The sequence below is a fragment of the Grus americana genome, chromosome 23 (assembly GCF_028858705.1).
Source record: "Grus americana isolate bGruAme1 chromosome 23, bGruAme1.mat, whole genome shotgun sequence".
Classification (NCBI taxonomy): Eukaryota; Metazoa; Chordata; class Aves; order Gruiformes; family Gruidae; genus Grus; species Grus americana.
Genome location: NC_072874.1, coordinates 693,018 through 720,939, shown reverse-complemented (window position 1 = coordinate 720,939; position 27,922 = coordinate 693,018). Strand labels below are relative to the sequence as shown.

Below are 27,922 nucleotides of genomic sequence, written 5' to 3'. Positions count from 1 at the left end.
CTTTTCCCCATGCCATGGGCTAGGGCAGTGTTTACAAATGCTCGAGCACAGGGCAAAGGCAGCCAGAGGGTTTCACCGTACATCTCTGGAAAGGACGAGCTGGATGCAAGTCAAATGACAACCAGAGTCTTTATTCAAATAGTCCCTTAGGATGTTTGCAGACATACAGACACACGTACATATTTACACTCTTACACATCTCACAGAGCTTGAACCAATAAATTAAAACAAAAGAGGGCGGGGGATTTTTTTTTTTTTTCCTTTTTCTTTTTTGTCATGTAAGAAACAGCAACTCCCCGAGGCAAGGCTGGGGAGCCGCCTGGAGAATCGCAAACAGAAGCCAACACGGACACAACCCTGCCCCAAAAGATGCAACGACAGCGAGTGTGCTTTTCAGGAGGAGGCCAGTTCATACTCTGGCTTCGATGCACTCCAGTTTGACTATCTCATCCAGCCTGCAGCCCTCGGCTTGGGCACAGTGGCTCAGGTGGGCACTTGGGCTCTCGGCACCTCTAGCTTTGGGGGTCTGCGGGCAGGCTGCTGCAGTCTGAGAGTGGGGGGAGTCGCACTCATCCGAGGTAATGTCTGGCACGTCGTCCGACTGACTGTCGGAGCTCTCCAGGTCGCTCCGTATGCTCTCAGGCTGGGCCAGGGTGATGTCCCAGGTTTTGCTGGCAATGCAGTCCTTTTGCTCACAGCTTTGGTGTTTGCACGTCTGCTCCTGCTCACCATCCTCCTCTTCCTCCTCCTCCTCTTCCTCATTCTCTGCCATTTGGGTGTGGACATGCAGAGAGTCCTCCGTACTGCTGCCACTGGCCAGCTGGTAGTGACTTGGTTTGGCTTCAATGTCCACCTGGATCTCCATGTTATTGCACTCCCTGCAGAAACAAACGCCCTTACATTACTGGGCACAGCCACTGGGTTCAACTGGGTCACCACCGTGCACTGCATCACGCTTCCCAAATATGAGCAAGATGCTGCTCATCACCCCACGGCATCTGGGGAACACCACCACTCGGTGCTCTCCTCGAGTCCTCCTGACAGCAGCCCACATCATCCCCAGGCTGAGCCAGGAACCGAACTGGGAAAGCACCAGAGTCCCCGTGAGCAGCCAGGAACAGACCTTGAGGGTCTTGGGCTGCAGCTCCCCTCCTCAGCGTCCACATCACCCATGGAGGCTGCTCCCAAATTGTCCCCAGTCCTCCTTCTGTGCGAGTAAAAGGATCAATCCACTCCCCTGCTACAGAAGAGCGGGCTGCTGCAACTACAGTCATCCTCCCCCACAGCAGCACCTCGCAGAGCACAGATTTTTCCAGGACACCCACTACCAACACTCTTCTCACCATCGCATGTCCTCCTACCTGTCCTGGGGGTTGTAGGAGCTGATGATGGAACCAGCCATGGCTCGAGTGCTGGCGTTGTCGCTGATAGCCCCCAAGCTGACTGAGTCTTTGGGGAAAATCTCCTTCTGGACATCTGCCTGAACTTCCAGCCTGCAGAAGAAAGGAGGATTCCTCAGAAATGCCTGAGATGGTCCCCGAGGGGCACCAAGGCGTCACTGTTCCTCATGGGAAAGCAAGAGGCCCTCTGTGCTGGCGCAGGTTGGCATGACAGAGTTTAACCCCAATGGTTCCTCCCATTTAGTCTCATTTTTGGCTCCATTCAGGTAAACCCATTCTGTTTTCCATGACGAAGGTAAAGTTGTGTTTATATCTATGACTCACGCAATTCCCACGAAGAACAGATTTCCAGATCTAGCGCACAGCCATGATTATATCCTGGCTGCCATATCAACACGTGTCTCTAATTATCCAGCAAACTGACTCACAGGCAAGTTTAGAGGAAAACTGTGATGTAACCTCCTGACTTGGAAAGCAGTGACCCTGCTTGCTATAGGCCATTAGGGAACAGGAAACATCAAAACTTTTAGGCTGGGATAAGAGGACTAGAAGATCTTTAAGCAGGCCACGGAGCATCTCTGCACTGTTCCCAATTAATCTGAAGCATCAGCTCTGCAGTTTCAAGGAGCTCAGCAGGGACAGAAACGTGTTTATCTTTTGTTCTCCTTGCAAGAACCAGCCTAGTGCTGACTCCAGAAGCAGCCTGGTCTGCTGAGACTGGTTATGCTACAACAGACCAAGAAGTAAAAATACTAGGACGCAACTCCCAGGTCGAAGAAGGACCGCTCACAGTCCTGAAGAGCTCCCCAAAATAAGCCTCCTCAACCAACACCGGCCTTGGGAGCCTCTACCCCTGTGTCTTGCCGTGCCCATGAGTTCAGTTACCTGCTGTACTTCCCCTTGCCTCCCAAGAGGACACCGCCACTCAGGGTACCGCCCGAGAGGGCGGCGAAGCTGGCCGTCTCGCTGTAGTTGCCCTGCATCACGCTGAGCCCATCGGTGGGGCTGCCGCTGGTGCTCAGCACACTGGTCAACCCCTCAATGCTGCTTTCGCCAATGCTGGGGTTCTTCAGGGCTCGCCACGCATCAGCCACTGTGGGGAAGGACAGCACAGGAACTGGAATCAGCAAGGGAACTGTCCGGCTGCGATGGCGCCGGGGGTCAGACAGCATGTGTTTCGTCTCAGACTGCCTCCCTGCCTCATCCAGGGCAAGGAAGAGCTGAGAGTTTGCTTTGAGAGCTACACAGCCGATCACCAGCAGAAGACTGAAGCAAATAACTGCTTCTAGCCAAACCCAGGTAAAGAGAGACGTTCAGATTTGGGAGCTTTTAAGGCCCCCGACCGTTTCATTACAAGAGGCAATGACACGGACTCGCTTCACCCCCTTCCCCAGTTATCACATTACCTGTGATCGGTCCATCATCTTCATCAAACTCAATTTTCACACCCTTTCCGTTGGCGGTGCTAACTCCACAGCCACCGCCTCGGCACAGCGAGATCGGCACAACACCATAGACGTAAGCCAGCATGATGGGGACTCCGATACCTGGAGGGTAGGACGCGCTGAGTTAAGAGGAGCTTAAGGCTGACCTGGCTTGGCCAGACAGAAAGGACTCATTGGGGTAGGGACTCTTTCAGTTATATTTGTGCTGCTTTTAACACAGACAGGTTCTTGTTCACAACTTTGCAGAGAGACAGCGGAGGAGCCCTTGGCTTGTGCTGCTGCAGTGCAGAATGAGGGAACCCCAAGAGCACAGCCAGCCTCAGCTGGACCCCCAAGCCACCCATGGACCGGTTTGGTGGCTGATAAGAGACAGCTCCGTGCGTCAAGGACTCCACCATGGGCTGTGGCACAGGCAACTGGTGCTCCAGACAAGCCCAGTGGTGGCTCCAGGCCAACTCAAGCCCATGAGAACGTGCAGCCTGGATGTGAAACGGAGGGATGTGCCCAGAAGAACACACAGCAGCAGCCTGCAAAGTGTCCTTTGGCCACCCCCCACCTCACAGGGCTGGGCTACCCATCTGTCTCAGTGACTACTGGCCCACCAGAAGGGAAAGGGACTGTGCCCACTTACCAACACTGACAGCAGCGATGACTGGAGAGGCAATGACAGACAAGGTGACCCCACCAGTAATGGCCAAGTTCCTCTTGTGCTTAGAGGTTTTCTTTCCCTCATACCTGCTGTGGATCTGATGGAAGGAGAAGCACCAGGTGAGAACAGAGCCTGGTCGTGAGCCACCACCAGCAGAAGACATTAATAATCTTGTGATTTTACAGCCTTGTCAGCTGCATTAGCCCTTAAAGAACCTCATCTTGACCACTGATCTCCTCGCAGATCAGATCTAGCAAGTGGGTCTGTGTTTATGAAAAAGAAGCAGCTACAAATATAGTGCTGACATGCCATTTCTTCCCTCTCAACACCTCTTTATCAGTACAGACACACAACATCATCACGCAGTTTGGGGCGGCAGCCTTCCCTTTCCCCACACAAAGCCCAAAAGATAAGACAAGGTTTAGAAGAGACAGCTGAATTTTGGTTCTATGACAAGATCCGCCCTTCGTATCAGCTCTAAATTTCTCGAGTACAGAGAACGCCCCAAACCCTTCAGCACCAGCCTTCTGCTCTCCACACTTACCTTCCTCCCAACGTACACAGGGATGCCAATGACCATAGCAGGAATGGCTATGCCGGCGATGAGGGAAATGCCTACAGGAGCACCGATCAATGTGCCAAGCTGCCAGAGAATCTTCTTTTTACGACTCCATGGCTTTTTGCCCCAGAATGTACAGCCGGAGGGGCTTAATGAAAGGAAGAGAAATGACATCAGCACCGCAGCAGTTCCCAAGCATTCCTGAGAACCCCAAGTTCAGTTTCCACGTGAACAAACCCCGAAACTTAGGAACAAGTTTGTGTAGACAGCACAAAAAAGGTTTCCCTCTTTTTCCCCCCCATCAAGATTAATTTGCTCATCAAGGTGATTATCACACTACCAGGCCTATGTTTAGCACCCAGTATGCCAAGAGCTCTCAAACACAACTGTATCAGGAGGAGCTTTTCTTGGTGTGGAAGAGCATCCTCATACTGTAAATTGGGAAGAAAGTTCAGCTCTGGGGCAGAAAGAAGAAAAATTTGAAATTCTGCTGACTAACTGGAGAGGCAGGAGGATGAAAGGCCAACACACAAAGTGAACTCCTCCAACCAGCCTCAGAGAAGCGCGTCCCATCCCACCGGCAGGAATCCAGGCGTGCCGCTCCCCTCCTCACCTGAGGTAATGCAGATCCGAGATCTCCTTCATACAGAGCCAGCAGAACTCACAGCCACACACTGCACACGTCATGTGGTTGCAGCTCCCATCGTTCATCTTGATGATGTAAGCACTGCAACGCGGACATGGCTTGATGTCATCAGCTACGGGGGAAAAAGCACGGGATCGAGTTGGACTCTGTGCTGTGAGTATGAAGAATCAATGAGGGGGTTCTCGTTATGGATTGAAACCCTTGGTTTTTGTGGGGGCAGAACACCTTCACTAATCGCAGATAAAGCGGGGATGGTTGTATCTTTAGTTTATCTTCAGAGCAAGAAGATAACGTTGATGAGGCAGATGCCACCAAAGCCATTTGCCTGAACAGCAGGACCAAGAACAACACTCGCTTTAAAAGCCCATTCTAGCCTCGAACAGGATGTATTCCAGAACATGCTTAAATGCTGGGAACAAGTCCTACCTGCCCTGTGCTAGCCAAGGCAACAGCGTAAGAACAAACCATTGCTAAATTGCTCCACTAAGGTGATTCACGGGCCAAGAATGACAGAACACTTGGGAGAACAAGGCATCGGAGAAACTCCAACCCTGCCCTTCAGAAGCAGCCAAAAGGGGAACCAGGTCTGCAGCCGCACACGGCAGTCCGGCGCGGAGGCTGTCCAGTCCCCAGTTTGCTGCTGGCAGAGCAGGATAAAGGTCCTTCATCTCTTCCTTAAGTCAAGCGTCATCTGATCGCAGTTACGCAATGGCTGTGCGGTGGTTCAGGGCTTTGCTGGCAGCTTCTGCACCACTTGACAATATGAAATCCAGCTGCTGAGATCTGCTCGCACCTTATTAATCACTAAACTGAATCCAGCAAGAATGGGGTGGGGAAAAACCACTGTCTCAAGAACCTCCCTTTCAGTGGCTAAGTGCTAAGCTCTTCCTGGCAGGGATCTCCTTTAAAAGGGTGAAAAAACTCAGAAACTATTTTTGCTTGCTGGTATGTATCACAGGCCGTGGTAGCATCTGTGCTGACCATTATCAGGGCCCTCTCACTGGGGCATATTGAATCTCGACGTACCACTAAGCCACCTCTGAACCACCCACGATGGCTCCGTTAGAAGGATGTGTATTAACATTTTAACTCCTGATACAGAAGGAAAAGTAGGGTGTTTTGTTTGGGGGTAGGGCAGGACTTCATGAAATGGCCTTACTGCCCACTTCCAGAGTCAATACAGTTATTTTTAATGAACACTAACTCAGTAGACACAGTAGCTCCTACCAGGCAGCGTAGGAGTCTGTGGGTTGGCATTTTTTCTGTACCTGACATTACTAACACCTAACAGTGCACAGAGCGAGGCTCCCCACACTCAGCTAGGCATGAATGCTACTTTTTACTACCGCAGCAGACAAATTTGAAGTTGCAAGGCTAAAAAGTGCCTATTTGTTCAGGGTTTAGATCAGCAAGAAGCAAGAACATCCAAGATCAAAACAGCCACAAGCCTAGCTGGGGCGGATGAGGGGAGCTGCCGTGACGCGGAAGGACTTAAAGCACGTCGTCACCTACTGATCTGTTCTGCATTCTTGGAGAAGCCCGCCAGATTTGTTCTAACATGCACGAGAAGGGGAAACGACTCTGAGTTTCACAGCTGTCCTCACCCGTGGCTGCTGGAGACCCTCAGCAGTGTTCCTCACAGGGCACTAACACCCCCCTGCTTCCACAGGAGGGGGTTTGGCACACAGGTGGCTCGTTCTCAGCTTCACAGGCAGAACCACAGCACCAAGTAACCAAAAAACCCACGTGAATCCATACCCGGCCCGGATTCCTGTCCGTAACTGAGGCCCGACGTGTGCTTGGTTCGTACTCGGAGCGTCTGTGCCCTTTGCTGGCGGGCCATGTCGCAGGTTTGGTTGGGATGCCATATCTGTTTGCAGTGATAGCAGAACTCCGTCTGGCAGCCGTCCCTCTCGCAGGTCAGCTTGGGGCAGCTGGCACAGCCGTAGGCAATAACCGCGTAACTGGAGAAGGAAGACACCGGGTGAATTAGCAAAAGACAAAGTCATCAAGCGACAGTCCGGTGATCCTTTTAATCCAGCCCGCCCAGGGGCGGCCCAGGAGGCTATCGCTGCCTGAGCTGTTCTGCTCAAAGCAGCTGGTTGAGAGACCTCAGGCTACGCCGAGCGACGCGTCCTTTCACCCCTGGAGCCTGCGGCACCGTTGCCCCGCGGGGCAGGTCAGCAAAGCAGGCAGTCAGCCCACCGCTCCCATCTCACTTCTTTCAGCTCCGTTCTGATCGCTGTCTGCACAGCAGCAGCCTGCACGCTAGACAAATTCCTGCTCTCTCCAGTCCTGTGGCTTGCACTGCAGGGCCTGAAATTAAGTAGTGCTAATTGGGTTACTTGGGGCAGATACCTTTTATACAGACAGCTTACAACACTGAATTCTCTCCTCAATAACTGCTGGCAGTTCTCACTGTCAATTCAGACAGAGCAGCTTTGTCTTGCCCAGTACTCCCTGCTAACAGCTTGCTGCTGCCGCCGATTCGGGCTGCCAGGACAGGCTCGTGCTGCTCTCTCCAGGCACCCGTGGCTAAACACACACACCTCGCTTCCCTAGGACAGGCACAGGGGTGGATGTAATACAGCCCAGAGGAGTCTAGGAAAGCTGAGGTTGTCCTGGGCACTTCTATCAACTGAATTATTCTACAAAAAGGGGAAAAACAGGGGTTTGCACGTGCACCTGTCTCAAGAAGCAAGCTCTTCTTGATCTCCACAGAATTTCCTTTTTTAACAAGCAGTGAAGAACAATGCTCTGCCTCCGGAGTAAGCCCAAACTTGAGTAAAAACAACTGAACGTGCAAGAGAAGGAGGGCAGAGTCGGGATGCTCAACCAGCTCACTTTTTCTGGTAGCAGTGTGATGCTTCCAGAAGGAAGCGTGCTGTGTACACAAGCCTAAGCACCGTCACCAAGCGCCGCTGTAGGAAAGCTGACTTAGGGTCATCAAGGATGAGGTTGTTTCCACTGGCAAGGGCTGAACTGAGCAATTCCAGAAGTGCCTTCCATTTCTGCGACACCAGTATGGCAAAGGGTATTTTTGTTGATCATCCTCAGTATTTCTGTTAGCGGTCAGAGAAGAATAACTCCTATTTAAGGTTTTATATTTAGAGCTTGTGTAGCTCAAGTTGTATTGCCTCTTCTCAGAGGCAGCAGCGTGAGAACCACTGAATGTGTCATACCACAATGATTCATATCCCGTGGGAGTTCGAGCAACTTCATCCTGCCCGGGTACGACATAATCGCCAAAGAAACAGCATCTCTGTGCCGAGCACAGGGCTGGCAGGCACGACTACAGAGTCTCCGCGTGCATCAACGGCTGCACGCTCCTGCACGTGAAGCCAGTATTGGAGGAGAGATGGGATACAGATGGCCTGGGGGCTTGGGGGGGACAAACTTGACCCACATTGACTCCTATGCATCTTGTCTAGGGAAGATTCCACTAAGCATCCTTACCCTGCTACTATCATACAGCCGAAGACCTCGCCCTGGCAAAAACAAAAGCTTCATCTGACCAGCTGTGTTATGACATGCTGCTATTTCAAACCCTAACAGCAGGCTGGGAAAGCTCAGTGTAATATATTAAGCAATCCCATGCTCCAAATTAACCCCTCATTAGAGATGCAGGGGTGGGGTTTTTTTTAGACACTGGAGCAAATCCTATGAGAAATGAAAATTCCCACCATTTATATTTTATTCCTAGAGCTGAAGTGGCAAATATAATGAACAAGCCCCCCAAGTTTGTGGGGAAACAAACTACAGAGCTGTCTATCAGGGAAAGAATAACACATCTCCGAATTCAAGGTCGACTAGACAGAGGCTGTTGAAGCGACGTGCCTAGGATTAGCCGGCAGGATCTGGACCAATGCATGCCCCCTCTTCACCCAACCTCAGACACATCACTGCATTAAACAGCCGCTTCCAGGCTCAACCCCAGCAGACAAAAAGGGAAACTCTGACTTTTCCCCAGGCAGCAACGACAGCGTCTTCCTGAGACCCCGGGAATTGCACAGCTCTGCTTCCAGCCCACTCCTTGGATGGCCACGAGTTCCCCCCGCTCCCCCTCCTGCTGCTCCGCAGGAGTCAGAGCCTCATCAGTTGCCTCCAGCCTCATTCACCGAGCTCAGCCTACACAGCTCCGTTTCTTTAAAGGTTCTGTTATTCTCCCAAACTCCTAGGAGAGATGCAGTGTGACGAATACTAGACAGCGATGCCACCTGACTGTAGCGAGGAAAAAAAAAAAACCACCACAAAGCTGCAAACACAGAAAATGATTTGTATTGCGATTGATGGCGCATCAATTGACCAGTGTTTCCATGGCAACGCGCACTGGTGGTGTGTTGGTCCTCCTCCTCCTCCCCGGCAGCACAGCCCAGCTCTTTCATTTACGAAAGACTGCGGTACGCGTGGAAGGCACAGGATGCTGCGTGCCACACGCCTGGGGTTTCATCCGCCACCGCCCAGCAGCCCCTCACTGCCATCACCTCGGCGGCGGGTGACACCCAGTGCCGAGCATCGCCGTGCCCCCAGCCCTATGCTCCTGCTCGGTTCACTGGCATTACTACGGTGGGAAAGCCCACCGTAAATAATTCATACCCTGACTTTACATCAGCACAGCGACACAAGCTGGCTAGGAAGAATGAATAGGGTGACTAATTCCTCTCCCTGCCGGAGGACTGATTCCAACAGCCTTTGTTCGAGTGCTCCAGACGCACTAGCAGCTCTGCTCCATGAGAGCTGCCCGGTCTCCGACAGCCCCAGGGTCACTTCTTGCTTCTGCCAGGCAGCTCAGAGGAGGACGCCCGTGCATGTCACCTGGCTCACCCTGCTAACCAGCTAATCGGGGAGGAGGCAGCTGCTCGCACGAAGAGCTGTGTGTGACACCGGTGTGCCCAAACTCCCCAAAGCAATGGTTGGATCAGACTCAGGCTGGGTTACTATCAAAGAGGCAACGCCCTCCAGGCCATGCTGGGACCGGCTCCTTCCGACCAGACAGCCTGGGTGACGTACGTTGCATTTACACCTTATCCTGAGCACGGATAAATATCACAGCAGCCAAAGAGCTGAGATTCGGTAAGCAGGAACAGGATTTTCTCTAGCTGGTTAACAGCAGGGACATTCCCTCCGGTATTGCTCTGCAGACAGCATAACCTGCTCTATCTCCCTGATCCTATCCCCAGTGCTACTGAAATATCAGGATCCAGCACTTGATTTTGCTTCAGAAAGGAGCAAAGCTGTTGTTCGCTATTAACATCGCCCTCTGAAGAAACAAGCCCTTATACAAGGCTGTGAAGTGGGTAACCCGAGCCAGGCTAACCAATTTGCATAGGAAGGCTATTACAACGCTCTGATTAAATCTTCACAACCCTCCCTCCCACCACGCTTTCCATTGTGACTACAAGTCAGATTTTCCTTTCATCTTCTTGCTACCCAGAATTGCAATCCAAGCTGAGTTCTAGCTAAACTTCACAGCACTTCTCTAAGTTTCCTGAACAAAGCCCTTTTCCAGGCAGCTTTGGCTTACGCTCAAATAGAAACCTAACAGAGTTCATTTGAAGGAAAAGAGAAGAGAAAATGAAAGCAACACACAGAAAACTATAAAGTCATCGAGCCTGGCTGGGCTGACTTCTGGACAGACAGACATTTCCTCACTTAGGCAATGGATAATGAGTCAACATCACTCCTCTGTGCCATGCACTCACATCCTCACTGGGAAAAAGTGACCGTTTACGGTTCCTTCTTCCCCAGCGTGGAAGCTGCAGGGTGTCCCCATGCACTGTCCCCACAGTTCGCAGTGACACATGTGGCCGGGAAACTCCATGCTTCCTATTTGTGCAGAAAAACAGCTTTCTTTTAAATTAGGGAAACAATGGCTCAGCTAAAACCCCCTTCAAGTCCTATCACTCATACTTGATTTGTCTGTACTTCCACAATCCTCAAGGTCAAGTCCCAGCAAGGTGGTAGGGATAGACGGAGTGTCATTTTGGTACGCAAGGCCCATCAATGGTCCTGAAGAGACCGCTGACAGGCGAGCAAAGAACACCTGCAACGAGGGTTCTTCGTGGAACTCAGTAGGACCAGAAGCGTGTATCAGCAGCAGCACCCCACTGGGGGTGAGCCACCCCTCCCTGCGCTGCCCTGGGACCCAGGTGGGGACAGGCAGCACCCCAGCAGGACCGTGGGTCCAGGCCCATCCCAGGCAGGATGCCACCCCCAGGACGTGCTGGGGACAAGCAGCACCCCACCAGGGTGGGGGTCCCCCTTCCCTGAGCCACCCCAGGCCGGATGGCCGGGGCAGCACCCCCCGGGGACAGCGGCCCCCCCTCCCCAGGCCGCCCCAGGCCGGAGGGGGCAGCACCCCCCGGGACACCGCGCCCCGCCGTCACTCACCCGCAGTCGGGGGCCGGGCACCAGCGGCAGTCGGGGTCAGCGGCGAGGCAGCGGCGCAGCATGAACTCCTCGTACTTGGCGACGAGGTGCGGGGAATCGCGGAGGAGGCGGCGGATGTCGGCGGGGTTGAGGCGCTCGCTGCACTCGGGGCAGCAGATGTTGACGCGGGACTCGGTGATCTCGATGCGGAGGTACTGCCGCAGGCAGGCCCCGCACGACCGGTGCGGGCACGACAGCAGCCGCGGGGCGTTCTCCGCCGGCTGCCGCACCAGGCACAGCGGGCACTCCAACTCCTCCTCGCCGCCACCCTCCGGGACCACCGGAGCCTCCTCGGCGGGCGGCGGGGGCGGCGGCGGGGCCGGCGGGGCGGCGGGAGGCGGCGGCGGAGCGGCGGGAGGCGGTTCGGCCTTGGCGCGGCGGCGGCCGCCCGCGGCGGAGGCGGCGGCGGCGGAGAAGACGCTCTGGAAGGAGAGGCGGCGGCGGCGGCCGGGCTTCGGGCACTTGGCGGCGGCCGAGTGGATGGAGGAGGACCGCGGCGACTCGGAGTCCCGCTCAGAGCCCATGGCTGCCGGCACCGGAGCGGTTGGTTACCAGTCGACGGCGTTCAAATCGCGAGGGTCGTCCCGAGGGCTGAGGGGGCTCCGAGCGCCGCGTCCCACCGAGCGCTACCTCCGCCGCGCTGCAACGACAGCGGCCCCGGGGCCGAGTGAGTGCGGCACCGCGCCCGCCCCGCCCACTGCGCAGGCGCCCCGCCCCGCCCGTCAGAGGGCGCTGCCGCCGGTGCCGCCATTTTGGTTGCGGGCAGCGCCCCCAGGCAGGCCTGAAGGCTGTGGGCCCCGTTCCCGTTCCCGTTCCCGTTCCCGTTCCCGTTCCCGTTCCCGTTCCCGTTCCCGTTCCCGTTCCCGTTCCCGTTCCCGGGCAGCGGTGCTCCAAGTGGCTCTGAACTACCTCGGCGGCGTGGGGTAGCGTGGTACCGCTGCGCTCCCCTCTGCAAAGCCTGGCTCTCCTCAGCACCGAACGGGCCGCAGGGCTTGCCCGAAGCATTGCTGCCCACCCGGAGTGGGCCATCCCGGCCTGCTGGCCTCGCCCAGCCCGGGGCTCCTCTCCGTCCCGGGCCTGGCATTAACGGAGGGTCGTGAAAGGGCCTGGTGCTCTCCTGGGCCGGGGGGGCTGTTCCCCCCTGGGCAGTTTGCTTTTTAAGGTGTCTCTTGGTGGAGAGGGGGGTCTATACCCACAGGAGTCCCCTCTGAGTGCATTCATCCTGCTTGGGGGTCTTGTCCCTCGCTGCGTCGCCCTCCTTTGTAATACGTGTGAAGAGTCGTGGAGATTTACTCACCCATGAACCCTTCCCCGAGTGCGGGGTCTGGCCTCTTTCGTACAGAGGCACTGACACTACAACCCACGTTCTCGCTGCAGTCATGCAGAAATTTAAAAGCCTCCATTTCCGTCCAGGGTTCCCCCATGCCCACGGGGGTCTGCCAACCTCATCTCCTGTTGAAAGGCAGATAAGCTCACGGGAAGGACACTGCCTCTTACTATGCAGGGGAGGCGAAGCAGAAAGATCTGCTCTGTCTATGAAGTGCACGTTAAATCGGCACAGAAGGGGCTGCTTTCCCTGTAGACTCTCAGCTCCTGACTGGACAGGCTGTGGTTATTCATGTGACAAGACAAGTGTGGCTTCATCGCTGTCTTCCAGCTATCGCCATTCCTGAAATCATTTCTCTCAGCAAAGCCTATTTGCATAGTTATTACCAGGCTCCTTCCCGGCTGCGGAGGGCCCTGCTCAGTGCCTCTGGGGTGGAGAACAAGGTTTAGCAAACCCAACCCAGGCTGACAGCTGAAAGCACCTGGATCTCTGTGCTCGCACTGCCTGACTTGCTGTAGGCAAAGACCCCGTGCCTGTCGGTACAGCAGAGATAATGATGACACCTCCCCATTTGATGGATGGGTGAATGAAGGCACAGAGGAGTAAATCACCTGTGTAAGAGCACCCAAATGAAGCTTCCTCCTCTCCAAACACCCTTCAGCTCTCATTACCTTCCCTATGCTTTTCTTCATTAATTCTGTGCCTGCCATACACCCTCACTTAGTGCTTATCCCAAGATGCCTGCTGCACCCGAGTCCTTCCCTAGAGCTTACGTTCCCCAGACATTTATCAGCTCTCCCTCACCTCTGCTGTGCTCCAGCATTCCTGCCACAACACACACACAGCTTTGGCCCAGCTCTAAGTTTTGGCCCATGCTTAGAATTGGCCTCAGAGTGTTAAATTCCCGCCTGGGATCAAGACCCCTGTTATCAGCACGCTAATTTAGCAAGGGAGCCAAACAGTTCTGCTCCATGAGAGGCAGGGATGCTACAAGGGTGTCTGCGGAGCGCGTTGCCCCTGAGCGGTGTGAGTTGCTGAGCTCCGGTCCCTGGCAGGTCATGGGCAGGGGCTGGCGTGAAGATGCTTAGCATTTCTCTGACACCTTTCGTTTGGAGCCCCTGGAATGCACCGACACACAAAAGGATCCTCTCCCAATTTCACTAGTGGGAAAGGAAGGCCAGAGAAAGAAAGGAGAAATGTTGTACCAGTATAAAACAAGATTATATTGAAATTAGCTATTCCTGTCTGAAATGGGCAAGGTATGAGGCATCTTTAAATGGCTGTCGCTACCCATCTGCAGCAGAGACTGTCTTGGTTTGATGATTTCGCTAGAAAAATTACACTCCTGACTGAAATAGAGAAACCTGAACAGGACTTGTGTGTGGGACGGATCTCCCAGACAGCGCTCTGACAGCTCAGCCCTACGTCCTTTGCGGCGCAAGAGCACAGACTGTAACTAATTGTGGGAAGGTTTCATCTCAAAAGCTAATGTGAGACAGGCCTGAATTTCCAGTAGCGCAGACGCAGAGAGACAGAGAGCAAAACCATCTGGAGTCCCTGGGAAAGGCATCAGCTCGCAACGTGCTGATGGGGCAGAAATGACTCTTCATTCCCTTATATGAGGAATCATGATACAAACAAAGCTGGGGGAGACCAGGGTAAATCCAAGGGGCTCACGCTGACTTCAGAGCCATCTGCCCTGCTCCCAAGCTGTGCAGACCTCTTGCCGGTCTTTATATGTTTAAGGGAATTCAGTGCTTTTATGGAGCTCGGAGATAGACTTCCAACTGTCCTGACCCTGCCGTGGTCCAGACATACCATCTACTTGAAAACAAGTTCTCCGTGGCTGAGGTGTTTCTCCGTGGTGAGTTTCCATAGCCCTTGCCAGGAGCAGAGGCTCCTGCTCAGCACGTTCCTGACTAGGGAGCAGTTTGAACCCAGTAGTTTGTTTTGATTCAAACTAGGGAAAAAAAAAAAAACCAACAACCAAACCCAGCCAGGAGCTGGGGCTGGGAAGGACAGGGCACGGAAGTGGGCTGCCAGGGAGGGGAGGAAAGAGGCTGGTTGGAAAGTCACCGGATTGGGAGTGAGATCAGCTCAGCTCCTCCCTGGGGCTGCAGGGAAACCGTCACCAGTCTGACCGTTTATCTAAGGGATATTTGAAAAGATTAAAAAAAACAAACAACAAAAACAAACAAAAAGGGAGAGAATTCAAACACTTCAGTGAACCGCTCTGCAAATCCCAGCTCTGATAGGCAAATTTGCTCTTGCTTACGCTGGCAGAAAGCTGGAAGACTGCTGACTTCCAACCCCGCTGCTTAAATCAGGGCAGGATTTGGCACAGGCGACTTTTAAAACCGCCTGAAAGTGCCGTATCTCCCAGGAAGGCTTCCAGCAGCAGTGCGGGGCATGCTTTGTCCAGGCACCACGGTGCCGTTCCCAGCCTGGATGGAGCAGCGGGCGACGCTGGGCTGGGCTGAACTTCCTTTGGGAGACACAGGGCCACTTTCCAGAGAAATACCCCAGCCACCCACACCCCAAAAACCCCCGCAAAGCAGAGTGACAGCTCTGTCACTGGCTTCGAGGAGGAAGAGCCTCTGGTGACGTAATGAAAACTCCCCTTCGTAATTCAGAGAGTGAAAGCAGAGGCTGGCTGCCGGGAAGAGATTGTGAAACTCAGTTCTCAGACTGGGAGTATTTGCATGGAGGGACTGGGGTGTGCCGTGGCCGGGAATATTGCCGCGATGGGGTGCTGGCAGGCAGGCACGCTGGCTTTGGTTTGCAGCCGATAAAACAGAAACTCTGGCTCCTACCACGTCCCCTTTGCCTGCCCTCCCTTTCCTGGTTACTCAGATAGCACAGCGATGGTGAATAACTGCCTGTTGCTCTTGTCCCTGGCCCGCAGGACGCAGGGGGATGTTGAAACAGCTATTTCGGGACACACAAAGATTCAATCTGCCTGAAACCTCCAGGTCATTCTGGCACCGAGGTGTGAACCCCTCCCTGGAACAGACTGTTTTCTCTAGAAGTACATGGGTCTCTGCAGGGTTTCTCCCTCTTTACCCAGGCAGGGATGGGTGGTCATTCATGGGTTGTGTTCAGAGCAGATGGAGTTTAGAGAAAATCCAGCTCACGCTGCTGCTTTCTGAAATAGCCACAGACAGGATGACATGGGGGAAGGAGGGAAACAGCTTTACACCAGGAATTCTTCCTTGTTGTGCCAGACAGAGGCACTCTGGAATGACTCAGCTCCAGTCTCGCTGGGCAGGTTGAGACCTTTGGCCCTGCTCAGGTGGAGCAGCCAGGGCTGTTAAAGGGATCCGGATGCATGAGGATTCACCAGTGCCAAAACGCAGATGACAGTTTCAAGGGTCCGTCTCCTGAGGATCTGCCACGGGGCAGAGCCAGGTAGGTGCTGTGACACCCTGCAGACAAACCTGAGAGGTTGCTGTAGTCACAGCATCTAGACGGAGGTGAGACGGACAGACAGACCCCGGTAGCACAAAGGTACTGTTAAACCTCTCAGAAGTGCAATGGGGGGTTCTTGTCCTGGCTCCCTGCCTTGAAAAGTCATGCCAGGAGCACGTGGGCTTCCCTTCCTCCTCCTCGCGCCCCAGCTCCCCTGTGTGCAGAGCAGGGATGGCAGTCGTGGTCTGTCACAGGGGCTCAGTGAAGCTTAACCCTGAGAGCTTTGAGATCTGTGGCGAGGGATGCTTTGCATTCACGAGGTAGCAGCTGTGTATTCAAGAACTGAATCTCATTGGGGTCATTTTCTGCCAGGGCCCTGGGGAAACACTGGTTTGTAATGACATGCACTCTGATCATTTCTCAGACGGAGATGTCATTAACGGCCGTTTATGTCTCTCCAGGGAAGACACCAGTGGCTGGGGAGGGCTCTCCCCAGTGTGCATATCTGCACACACTTTCTGGGTTGATCTAGTTAGTTCATGTTCTGTTTGCTTCTCGTGGTCCCCTGAGATGTGTTCAGGGACGGAAGAGATGATTCTGCCTGACTCCCTTTTTCTCTGCTGGACTTAACAAGGATTGACATTCTTTTAAATGAAGAGCAAAAGGCAGGAGATGGGAGCCCTGGGATCAGAAATTCAAGGCTCTTCCAAGAGGATTGTTCTGGTTTACTCTGCGGTTACACCTCCTCTCCCCTCCATCTCCCCGTCCCACTCTGCTCCCTCCTAACACCCACACGCACAGCACAGCAATCTTCCACTCCCTGCTGTGACTTTCCGGGAAAGATGCTGTCATGTGAAATCCTGGGAGAGAGATACCACATGGAGCTCTCTGAAGGCATCGCGCGTCCCTTGCAGAACAGGCCTGCAGACGGAGGAACACCGCGCTCCCCCTCCTCGAAATTCTGAATGCTTCCATGGATGGAGGTGGGGGGGAGTGGGGAATCGTCTTGTAAGCTTGGGAGCCGCCTACACACATGGCAAGTCTTGTCAGCAGCTGATAAAAGAGTGGGAGGTGAGGAGATTTTGAGGGGGAAGAACTTGGAGGTTTGCGTAGCTCACCATCCTGTCTCCTCCAGCCAGGAGGGCCACGGGCTCGGCCCCGTTGCTGACACACGTGCATTGAAAGGAGACCCCGAACAGGGACGCAACGATAACTACCATCTGCTTCAGCAATGACGCAAAGGTAGGGACCGTTAAGCAATAACTTATAATAGTAATCTGACATGCTTTTCCCCTCTACAAAAGCAGCATTTCCTTTTGTAATGAAAGCACAGGCTGTTCTGATTTCTTTACACACCTGCTGTCCTGCACACTCACTGTACAGCTTTGGCGATACAAGTACCAATGATCCCCGCTCTCGATTCACTCTTACTGGTGACCTGCTGTCCTTAATGACAGGGGATTTATAACTGAGAAGGTTTAGCACAGTAGGGAGCTGCCATCAGGAAAGTGCTGGTCTGATCCCTACAGTATGAGGAAGCAGCCAGACTCCCTCCTCACCCGAGTTGTTAAACAGACAATTATGTGTTTGGTGTTGGCATAAACACAGGCAAATTAGTCACTGGAGAAAACCCCAGTGCCTGTGACAGCTGGTTGCGGCTAAAAGAAGGTGGGGGTGACAAACACCTCTGATGGCAGCAGGCAGCTGCCTGTCCAGGGCACGCTGTGCCAGGGTGGCCTTGGCTGGGCACTCAGTGGGGAGAGCCAGGTGCCACCAGCAAGAGGCACGGAGATGGCGTGATGGGGCAGGAACCTAGCGCTGGCTCTGGAGGCTGTCCTCTCTCCTCACTGCCTGATGGCAGCTTTTTTTTTGGGGTGCTCAGCATCTTGCAGGATGTGAGCAAACCTGGCCACAGGAGAGGCAGCAAGGATCAAGGTGAAATCTCCAGGAGGACCGAGGAAGGGTTCATTCTGCCCTCAAGAGAGCAGATGCAGAGAAGCTAGAGCACTGGCATGGGGCTCGATTTCTGCAAGGAGAACAGAGTGAGGCACTGGCCTGGTTTCCAGGAAAGGAGAACAGTGTGTCACAGAGAACGCATTGAAAAGACCTGAGGCTTCTGCCTCAGCTTTCTGTCTCACTCCTGCAGACACGTGGGCACTTGGGAGTTCAAAAGGCTGAACTGGAGGCTGTCCTGCAGCTGGCACAGGACAGGAAGCTGTGGGCTTCTCCAGCAGAGCTGTTACGGGGACAGAGACCACAAACGGTGTCCCTGTCTCTGCTGGGGGTCCCTGCATGGATCAGCATCTTTCTCCCCACTGTGCTGACCCTTGCAACGGGAGTGTGGGAAGCAGAGCTGGATGGGAAGGTTTGGTATGAGGCACTAGCTCTAGTGCCCAAAGAGGCACTGGCAGCTCTTCAGCAGCATCTCAAAACCCCACAGCATCTCTGACATCCTTCCCAGCTGGTGCATCCTACAAACACAGGTAGGGCTGGGCACACCACACGTTTCCTCCACCCGACCCACCCATTTCCTATTTTCTGCAGACATGACAACTAGTGAGTTAATCCTGCAGGCCATAAACTAAGCTGTATTAGCAGACACCATCTGTCCTTTTTCATTTGCTGATGCACGACCTATTTTGCTGTGGAGTGGAGCAGGCGCTGCAGTTTTGGGGCCTGCATGTTGCAGTGTCCCTGTTGCCAGGGTATAATCCTTTGCTCGCAGTGACCTGCTAGTGGGAGAAGGCTCCAGTGAACTGAGCACCAGAGGGACCCGCTGTCATGGGCAGGTGGTGGCTGAAGCCTGTCCCTACGGTTCCTTGGCTTCAGAGGAGGTTTGAGCCTCCATCCCACAAAGCACCAGTTAACACCTGGGAAGAGAAAGGTCTCGGTGGAACTTCCAAGGACAAGAGCATAACTCCACTCAGCAGGGTCTCTCCTTATGTGGAGCCCCTTCAGCAACGGCCACGGGTAGGTGACTGTGAAGGAACACCCTCTTAGAGCCACCACCCAACCTTCACAGCCCTGCACTGGGGCTGAGGACAGTGAAAGCAAAATAAGAAAAATGGAAAGGGACTGTTTGGCAGTGGAAGAGAAACATCCACACTCCCTCGCTTGCCAGGAGGTCACTGCCACCATGGGGAGAGACACAAATCTCTCAGGTCTCTTCAGAACCATCTGGGAGAACGTTAGCATGGGACTTAACCCCTGCACTGCTCCTGGGCACAGATGTTGTACTTCTTTCCCCCGAGTAACACTCTGTCTCGGAGGCAAAGTTTCCAAGACACCACCTCAGCACCTCCAGAAGTGCTGTAACACAGAGATCGTTCTCATACCCAAGTGGGGCTCATGGGAACAGGCCGTGGGGGGTACTCGGCGCTCCAGCCACGCTGCTCTGGCCGGGGGCAATTCCTGTGCTTTACAAAAACTGAGCAATGGCAATTACAACAAGATGGGGAAGGACAGGAAGAGAATTCTTTCCTTATCCCCCTATGGGGATCTGGTCATGTCTTGGAGTGGTCTGGCGACCCTTGTCTGGGTACAGAAGTAGACTTTACTAAAGGTCATAAAACCATCGGGATATTTCCAAGCCAGTTATCGTATTTGGCTTAATCAACTCAAAACGATTCCAAAGGTTAGCACCTTGCTGTGTGAAGCCACATTTCCTCCTGAATTTACCAACTTTTTATTTCACTCAGTGCTGATGGCAGAAATTTTCCCTGAGCTCTGAAATAAAGAGCAAGGAAATTTTGTTGTTGTGTGCCATTAGGAGTCAGGAAGGGAACTGAGTGCAGGGAACTCATCGGTTACTCAGAACCAGGGCGGTCGCCTGCTCTCCGACCTCTGCCTGGGGTCCCGGGGAGTTTTCAGCTTCCTGCCTCACCACACAACAAAACTGGAAGAGAGGGTGGAAAGAGTTACTCAGACTGACCTTAGCATTGGCCAGACAACGTCTTTCTGAATTAGCTCGGCTGCACCATTTGGGCTTTCCAAGGAACTCTCAACCTGCTGGGTAGGACGTGGCCTGAATCCACCTGGTTCTGTGCTGTCAGCGTCCTCTGCGTAGCCAAGGCTGGCTGCTGCAGGGCCGGTGCCAGTAAGCCGGCGTGGAGTCATTTCCCTTTCCTGCTAGTTCTGCTCTTTTCTCTTAGAAACTGGCTTAAGCTCTGAACCCTGGGGTTTCCTACCTTGCTGCAACTGCAGTCGGTGGTAACTTCTGCATAGTCTCACTGCCTGCAAAGATGCTGGACTCCTTTGCAAATCTTGCTCAGCTTCGGATGCCCGCAGCTTCCAGTAGCGATAAGCCCTGCTGCTTCCTTCCTGTCTGTGCTAAGCTTTGCCCTGTGTTCCCTTGTCCACGCTGTGGACACTCATTTGGCCTCTGCATCAGATGCGACAAGAAATAATGGCTTTCCTGCAAGATGCCACGATGTGCCGCTGTCCTGCAAAGTGTGATCTCCATCATGCGCTGTGGGGAGAAGGGACGGTAGCTGGTGTCAGCATCTTTCTGCTAGGAACAAGGTTTACTTGCAGACTGACAGCTTGGGGTATAAATCCCCGCAGCAGGACTGGTGAGAGTGATTCTCATTTCTTTCTTTGTGCCTTGGGAAGAGGATTGGCTCAAGAATGGTATTGATCCGAGGCCAAGGAACAAACATCCCACCCTTCCCAGGCCACGGGCCTCTCCTGTGCGCCATGTGAGGAAGAGGAGCAGGGAAGGGCAGTGCTTCGCCAAGACTAGAACGTACCCAAATCTGTGACTGCTGTCAGGAGGTGGGAAGAGGAAGAAACGGCCCATGCGGTCAGCCCTGGAAAGGGCAGTTCCTCCCGAGAACTGGCTGGGGAACATTCCCATTTTCATAACCAGCAACAGCTGTGAAAAGGGGAAAGAGTGATTCTAGGCCCTGCCAGCAGCACCTCCCGCCTGCAGCCGGGACGGGAGAGCAGCAGAGCACTCCCAGCACAGCCCTCTGGCCCCGCAGCAAGGAAAACGGGTGTCATTTTCCAGAGGGCTGAGCCAGCACTAACCAGGTGGGAAATGTATGAGCATCTCACTTTGAAAATCAGCTCGATCAGGGTTCCCTCATCTCAGATGTTCTTTCCCCAGGCTGACCCCGGGTTGCCAAGCCCCTTGCCCTCAGCCCTGTTCAGTCCCGGGCTGCTCCCCCAGGGCTTTGTTCTCTCTGCAGCAGAACGAGGTGGGCGAGGGGAGAGGGGAGCTGTAGTTTGGTGCGTCCTTTGTTCCTGGGCCAGCACGGAAAGGTGAAGGGGGTTTGTCCTGCCCGGGTTTGCCGCTGACCCACCCATTCCTCCCCCCGGCCCGATGCCATGACCACAAGCTCATTCTCTCTAACTTCTCTTCCAGCAGAGCCCACCTTTACCAGCCAGGAAATTCCTCTTCTTCCTCCCTCCTCTCCCTCACCCCTCCACCACCATGAGAAACCCTCTTCCCTCTCTGGGGCTGATCTCATCTGTGGGTTGCCTTAGCCAGTGTTTAAGCAAACTAGCCCCTGTGCTGAGGAGGCTGGACTGTGCACAGCAGAAAGTTGAGTAGGAGGTTTCTGGGGTGATCAGTGCACACTGAGACCTCAAATGCTTCTCTGGAATCAGGCGCTGCTGTTTGTTCCACAGCATCCTTCTAACAGCGAGGCAGCAGCTCTGACCGTCTCTCATCTGCCCAGCCCTGCCCTCTCTGATCCAGGCTGCCATACCAGTTCCCCTGAGCACCCAAAAAAGTGCAGTAGCTGCCAAGTGCCTCGCAGCTGTCTCCGAGTTACAGGATTCCTCCCCAGCATAAGCCCTGCAGTCTCTCAGGGGGCAACTGTTGGCAATAACAGCCCTATTTAAACAAAGCAGAGACAGCCTGACTTTCCACGGCCTCCCTCTGCCCTTCCCTGCAGCCCTGCTGCCATGCATATTTGGGGAAAAGCCTCTCAAGGCAGCGCTGACTCCTGCGCTTCCCACTGTACGTGCAGCTCAGCCACAGCAACATGCTGGGGATCACATAGCTCTGGGTCCTGTTCCAGCTATTCCCACCCATTTTCCACAGATCTCCTGCAGGATTCACAGCCCAGCACCCAGGGGTGCTGCCCATCCCCAGACATGTAAGAACAGTGTTCTCAGCATGGGACGAGCACCAATATTTCTGGAGAACCTGGCAGTGGACGTGGAGCAGAGCCCCGTCCCCGGGCTGAGGACCAAGAACGCCTCTTTCCCATCCGACAAGCCAAGGCTTTGAGCTCTGCCAAACCCCAGTGTTTGTTCCTGCATTTGGCAAGTGAGAGATGGCAACAAAAGCATGTGCGAGGCAGAAAGAGGAGCTCCAGTGAAGGAGGGAAGTGGGTTTCTCTTGGGTCTCTGTGACCTTTTCTGGTTTGGAAATAACAGAGATGTGCAGAGATGCTAACAATGCACAGCGAGGGTGTTTCATCAACTGCCCCAGCAGCAGAACAAACCCTGTGGCCTCCTTCAGTCAGAGGAAACTGGAGCCCAGAGCCACAGCCCAGCCTTTGGCTGCCCGGGATGGAACCAGTTGAAATCCAGCTCCAGGGAGTTGGTGCCTTTGCCTGTTTGCAAGGAAAATTTATTTGCAGCCATGGAGCCTTTCTGTGGGCACCCTGTCTTCCAGCCTTGGTTCTCTGGGACACAGGTCCTGCTGTGTGATGGGAACAGTTTTTCTTCTGCTGGCAGCGGCTGAGCCAAGTTCTCCTGGAGCCCATGGACTGGGAGTTATATCAGCAATGCCCTTGGCCACGAAGATCCCATTGACTCGGTCCTCACTGCCCGCCTCAGAGAAGCAAGCACAGAGAATGAGCCGTTGGGGCAGAGCCAAGAGAGGGGCTGAGACTGAAGAGATTCAAACGGCTCCAGCAATTTCTCCGTGTGCTTCCAGCCCTTCTTGCTTAACCTCAAAGGGGAAAAGCGACACTGGCAGGAAGAAAAAAAAGGAGCAGGGTTCTGCGCAGGTAGGTTGGGAACGCACCTAGATCCCCCCAGAGCTGAGAGATAAGGCCGGGTTTATAACAAAGATAGAAATGCTGATTTAGCTAAAGGGATAATATTTCTGTTGGAAACCAGAGAACTATTGATTACTCAAGTAACCTCAGCTATTAAACAAATGGCTGCCTCAGCAGAAGGAAATTTCAGCCTGGGTTTAGGGAGAGGATAGAGGGGACTCCAGGGTGGCCCAGGAAGCATGGGAACACCCCAGCCTGCTCTCCTTGACTCAGCTGCAGCGCTGCCTGCTCTCAGCGGTACCAGATAAGGAGTGAAAACAAACACAAGGTAGGCGCCTGCAAGTGCCTGGGTGCACCCCTGCCAAAGGAACTGGAAAACATTCATTGCAGCCGAGCCATGGCTAAGACGGACTGTGGAACAGGAAGGATTCAGGTGTCCCACAGGACCTGGCTCAGCTCCCAGGGCCCTCTCTGGGCACTGGCACAAGGGCAGCGGGTGCCCCAGCCTCTGCAGAGGCTGGCAGCTCCACAGCCCTCTTTTCCCAGGAGGGTTTGTGTGGCAGGCTGGGTACCAACACCCAGCAGAGCACAAGTTCCCATTTATTGTATTTTTATATTACTGTATATCTAGCAGTGATAGACTATGGTAGGGACCAGAGGCGCAGGTAATACAGCACGGCTGTGGAACAGAACCGCATGAAAGCCCTAGGAGCATGTCAGAGACTCAGCTGATGTGCTGATGCCAGGCTGTGTAATATTCACATGACCATCCCTTTTGCAGTGTAGGCAAGTATAGGGAGAACAGCAAGGAGAGCCAGCTGAGCAGCGGAGGTCAAGAACTACCAGGGTTGACTCGGCCTTTCTGCTTGTAGGAGGTCCTGGTGCTACTCGCCCACTAAATTTTGAATAATCTTGAAAAAAATCAAGTTGAAACATGACTTAGAAGCAGTCCTAGCTGCCACGCAGAACTGCAACCTCAGGGACTGAAGCTGCAGAAAAGCAGCATTAACTCCTCCCCGCGCCCTTCCCAAACTGCTCCCGGGAGCCTGGTTCAGGCCGTGCCTGGCAAGGTCTCATTTGGGAGTGCCTGGGCCCATCCAGAGCTGGCTCCCCCCCGCCACAGCTGCCCTGAGCAGCACTGAGGGCTGGCACAGAGGGCTGCTAGCAGGTCCTCTCCTCCCCTGCCTGCCCACGTCACGGCATGAAACGCAGCTGGCCACACAGCCACCTGGCTGACACCGCCACAGCCTGCTCCTAAAAGCCTCCGACCCGTTGCACCCACAGAAGTCCCACACAGCAGCACAAGCTGATGCTGTTTGCAGAGTTACCATAAAACAAGCAGCAGTAGGGCCCCCCCGGGCCACTCCCGAACGCTCCCTATAGACCCAGCATCTGTGCCTTCGTGGGGGAGGATCGCGCATCTCGCAGCAATAGCCTTCCCTGATTACACCATATTTACGCTCCTCACTGCGATTCTGCTCTCTCACGTACACTCAAGCATTCCTGGCCGCATTTCTCCACGGCCCCACTGCTGCCCCCAGCCCTTTCAATGACATGCGAAACACAAGAAACGTGAAAGTTATTTCAACAAAACGGTTGTGACAGGAGCACTGGCCTCTCCCTGGTCTTGGATTTCAAACGAGGTTTCTTCAGCCCTACTGAGTTTCTGCTTTGTGCTTCTTTCATCTCCACCCCAGTACTGGTTTCTGACACCCGCAGGGGTTACCAGCACCAGGCTCTGACCCCAGGTGTATTTTCCTCAGTCAGATACACATTGAGGATCCTGACGGGCAAAAGGCAGGTTAGCACAGATTGAGTGGGTGCTAATGAACTCACTTTCTAGTTTGCTAACATACGGCAGGGCACTGCTGCCTAGCTTGTGTGTAGGTGTAAAGTCCCTGCTGTGGAATCGGAGCTGTAAACCCACCAGCTTTTTAAAGAATGAGCCCAGCTTTTGGATTAGGAAGAGAGATGAAATTCAACCCAGGGCCACGCGCCAGCACAGCACATCGGTACCACTGGGATGCTGCGGAGCACAGAGGTGACCGCCACCCCTTGTTCTCTCCACTAGCAGATCGGATCCCGTTACGCAACCGTTACGCTAAAAGGCAATACGACATCCAGAGCGGTTTTCAAGGACTCTGTTATTTTGCCTTCCAGGTCTGGAGATCCCCAAGATCCACATCCAGAGAACTCCCGGCAATAATTGTGCACCTGGCTGCCTTCCCCAGAACTATTGCTTCCTGCACAGGCAGGGTAAGTGCCGAGGCTGCTGGAGATGCGTAGTTTAGGATTCCTACCCCAAACGCACACTGCTGAGCTCGGTCCCAGTGCACCAGCTCCGCTTACAGACTCCTATTAGCTAGATGCAGCTCAGGGGGACCAGGTCTCCAAACTTCTAATTCATTTCATCAATGATTTGTGCTCTAATCCCAAAAGGGAACTCTGGTCCCCTTCTCCCTTTAGCCCATCCTGGAATTTCAGGTACTCCTGGCTCTTCCCAGCAGTGTCAGTGACACACACTGGTATCCTGGGGGAAAGCATTTGCAGCTTCTGCACCAGCCAGCCAGGCTCTGACCCTGTCTCACTGTCCAAGAACCAAGCCCTGCTGTGCCAGGCTGTTGTATAATATTGCTGCTGCCCGAGAGCCATCCCACATCAGCACGTTAGCCAGAAAGATGCCGAGGCAGACTCTGATCCCGCAGCTGCTTGCAGAGCCCACCCTGACCCTTGCCGCGTCTCTTACCTCACCCTGGAGCCCACTCCCGATGCAGCGCTCGCCCCTCCGCAGTCTCCCTGGCTCTCCCTTTCCCACTCCCCTTCCCTCTGCGCCACCTCCCCGGTGTGATGTCAGCGCAGCCCTGCCTCCACAGCCTCCCCATCACACCCCTCCACGCCACGCAGCCTCCCCATCACACCCAGCCGCTTCCCTTCCCAACGGTTGCCACAGTGACAGGAGGGGGAATCCCACCCTCTGGTCCTCCACCTCCCAAGGCCTCGCTTGGTATCGCCCACTGCAGCTCTTCCCAAAGAGCCCGGAGACCGCGGGAAGGACAGGGTGACAGCAGGGAACAGCGGCGGGCAAAGGCCAGGGACACCAGTACAGCCTTGGGGGAAGCCGTGGCTCAACGTACCTGGAAGGGAGAGCAGAGGCAGTCATGGGGAGCAGGCTCAGACAAAAAGGCGCTCTCCTTCTCCGCAGCAGTTACCACCCGTGTCCCCAGCGCTCTTCCCACCTTTCCACCCCCTCCATTCATTGCTCTCAGCCAGTTCTTTGTTCCTCAGCCCAACATGCTCTTTCCATTTCAGGGCTGTGCACATGGGTACCGTGACTGTACAAACTCTCTACTGACATGGGATTTGTGCTACTTGCCCACAGCAGACACACTGTAGTGCCTGCTCCTCGCTCCCAGGCCAAGGTCAGAGAACAGGTATCGATCAGAAGCTTAAGACCAGCTCCAAACCAGACCATCAGGAGTCAGTGGACTCATTAATAACCGCAAATCCACAGTGAAAGGCTTTTCTGCAATCTTTCTTTTGCAGATGGTTTCATCAGGAAGGGAGAAGGGCAGATACTATATTTTTAGGACTGCAGCACATTTTTAATGGAAAGAGATGGCCCAGGGCTTTTCATCTCTTCCCCCTTCCCCCCCCCCAAGATGCTGTTTCTTTTCAGCAGAAATATTGCTGCATTAGAGAACAGGTCACTTCCTCTATCAGTGAGAATTCAGTGTCCTATTTGATGCTGGTCTTTGTGCTATAAATAGGAACTTTCCCCTTTTATAGTTGCTGAATAATTGTGTGTATGAAATATGAATACAGTTTTCAAAAGAGTGCCTGATAAGCAGCTTGCTGGAGTGAAATCGTTGGACAGAAGGAATTTACAGCACCTGCAGAGCATCACGTGCTGCGGAAAACATTCAAGGTCAACGTGACAGAGACAGGTCACGGAACAGATCCAACTACAAAGGACGTAGGCTCAGAGCTAACCAGCCTCCCCACAGCAGCCTTTCCCACAGCACCCCAACAATTCATTTCACGCTCCACACCTAGGTGAGGATCAAATGGAATAAGCCCAGCTCAGAGGAGCCAAGACTTCTCCATCCCACGTACTAGAAAGCCAGGAGAAGCAGGCAGAACAGGTTTTTAAAACAGCAGGCAAGTAGCAGAGAGCACAATCCCAAACAAGGAGGAAAAGCATGGTTTAACATCCATCATCAAAAGAAACAAGGGAAGAACACCACAAACACCAGGGAGGCACAAGCTTGCCTTCAAAAGGGAGAGAATGCTAATCGGAGGTACAGAGAGGTAATAAAAACGCCAGAGGACAGAGAGACTGAATGGCGGAGAAGAGAGCCCAATTATGCTGAAGAAACCAGTCATTTCTGGAGGAAATGGGCACATGCAGCCTGACCCTTTCTGGTGCCTGTCCACAGTGCCTAAAACAAAGCCCTGGACACAAGCAGGGCTGCAAGGGGGGTACCAAGGGCATTGCGGAAAAACAACGACCCTCCATCAGCTCATCAAGAACAGCCTTCCTCTGAGACACCTCAGAAGGTCAGAGTCCCTGTGGAGGCAGGATAAAGGGAGGCCAGGAAATGCTCTCGTTTCTTGGGTTAAGAGATTTTTTTGCCCTGTGTAGCTAGAGGGAGGCACCGGTGGAGGGGAAGGGAGAGGGATGCAACAAGGTACGAGAGGCAGAAAGCAAATAAGCAGAACAAAAGACACAACATGGGGCTTCCAGTTACTGCAGGAGGAGAGGAGGAAACAACATCAGCTCCTCCGCACACCAGCGATGCAAAAGGAGGGGGGAAAGGCTAGGAATTACATAAGTTAAATACCTGAAAGGAGCTCTGACCGGGGTCAGGACACACAGGGGCTCAGTGCTTTCAGCATCATGCATGAAGAAACAGGAGAGAGAAAAGCAGCAAAAGACACCATCGCTATGGTGATATAAAGCGTTGGAACACACTCAGCAAGGAAAAGAGATAAAAGAAGTTACAAGCCATTTTTTCAACTGCACAGAACAACATCCTTGAGATAGGATCAGGCCCGAGGATCCACCCAGCTCAATTGTTAGTCGGCTCTGCTGTCATCTGCCTC

At 53.9% G+C, this 27,922-nt stretch overlaps 1 protein-coding gene across 2 annotated transcripts; it reads right to left on the bottom strand.

The window, feature by feature from the left end:
• Positions 1–124: 124 nt before the first annotated feature.
• RNF19B (ring finger protein 19B) lies at positions 125–27,892 on the bottom strand. Of its 2 annotated transcripts, XM_054802003.1 has the most exons (11): positions 27,661–27,892; positions 25,791–25,953; positions 11,090–11,768; positions 6,458–6,663; positions 4,667–4,811; positions 4,039–4,201; positions 3,477–3,591; positions 2,807–2,947; positions 2,286–2,493; positions 1,362–1,493; positions 125–878 (listed from the first exon to the last, which is right to left on the bottom strand). In XM_054802003.1, the coding sequence occupies exons 3-11, from the start codon at positions 11,650–11,652 to the stop codon at positions 410–412; spliced, it is 2,142 nt and encodes a 713-aa protein (XP_054657978.1). In that variant the 5' UTR covers positions 11,653–11,768; positions 25,791–25,953; positions 27,661–27,892; the 3' UTR covers positions 125–409. The 2 variants fall into 2 exon arrangements, with proteins under 2 accessions (XP_054657978.1, XP_054657977.1); XM_054802002.1 differs by lacking the exons at positions 25,791–25,953; positions 27,661–27,892 and adding an exon at positions 25,566–25,656.
• Positions 27,893–27,922: the final 30 nt, after the last annotated feature.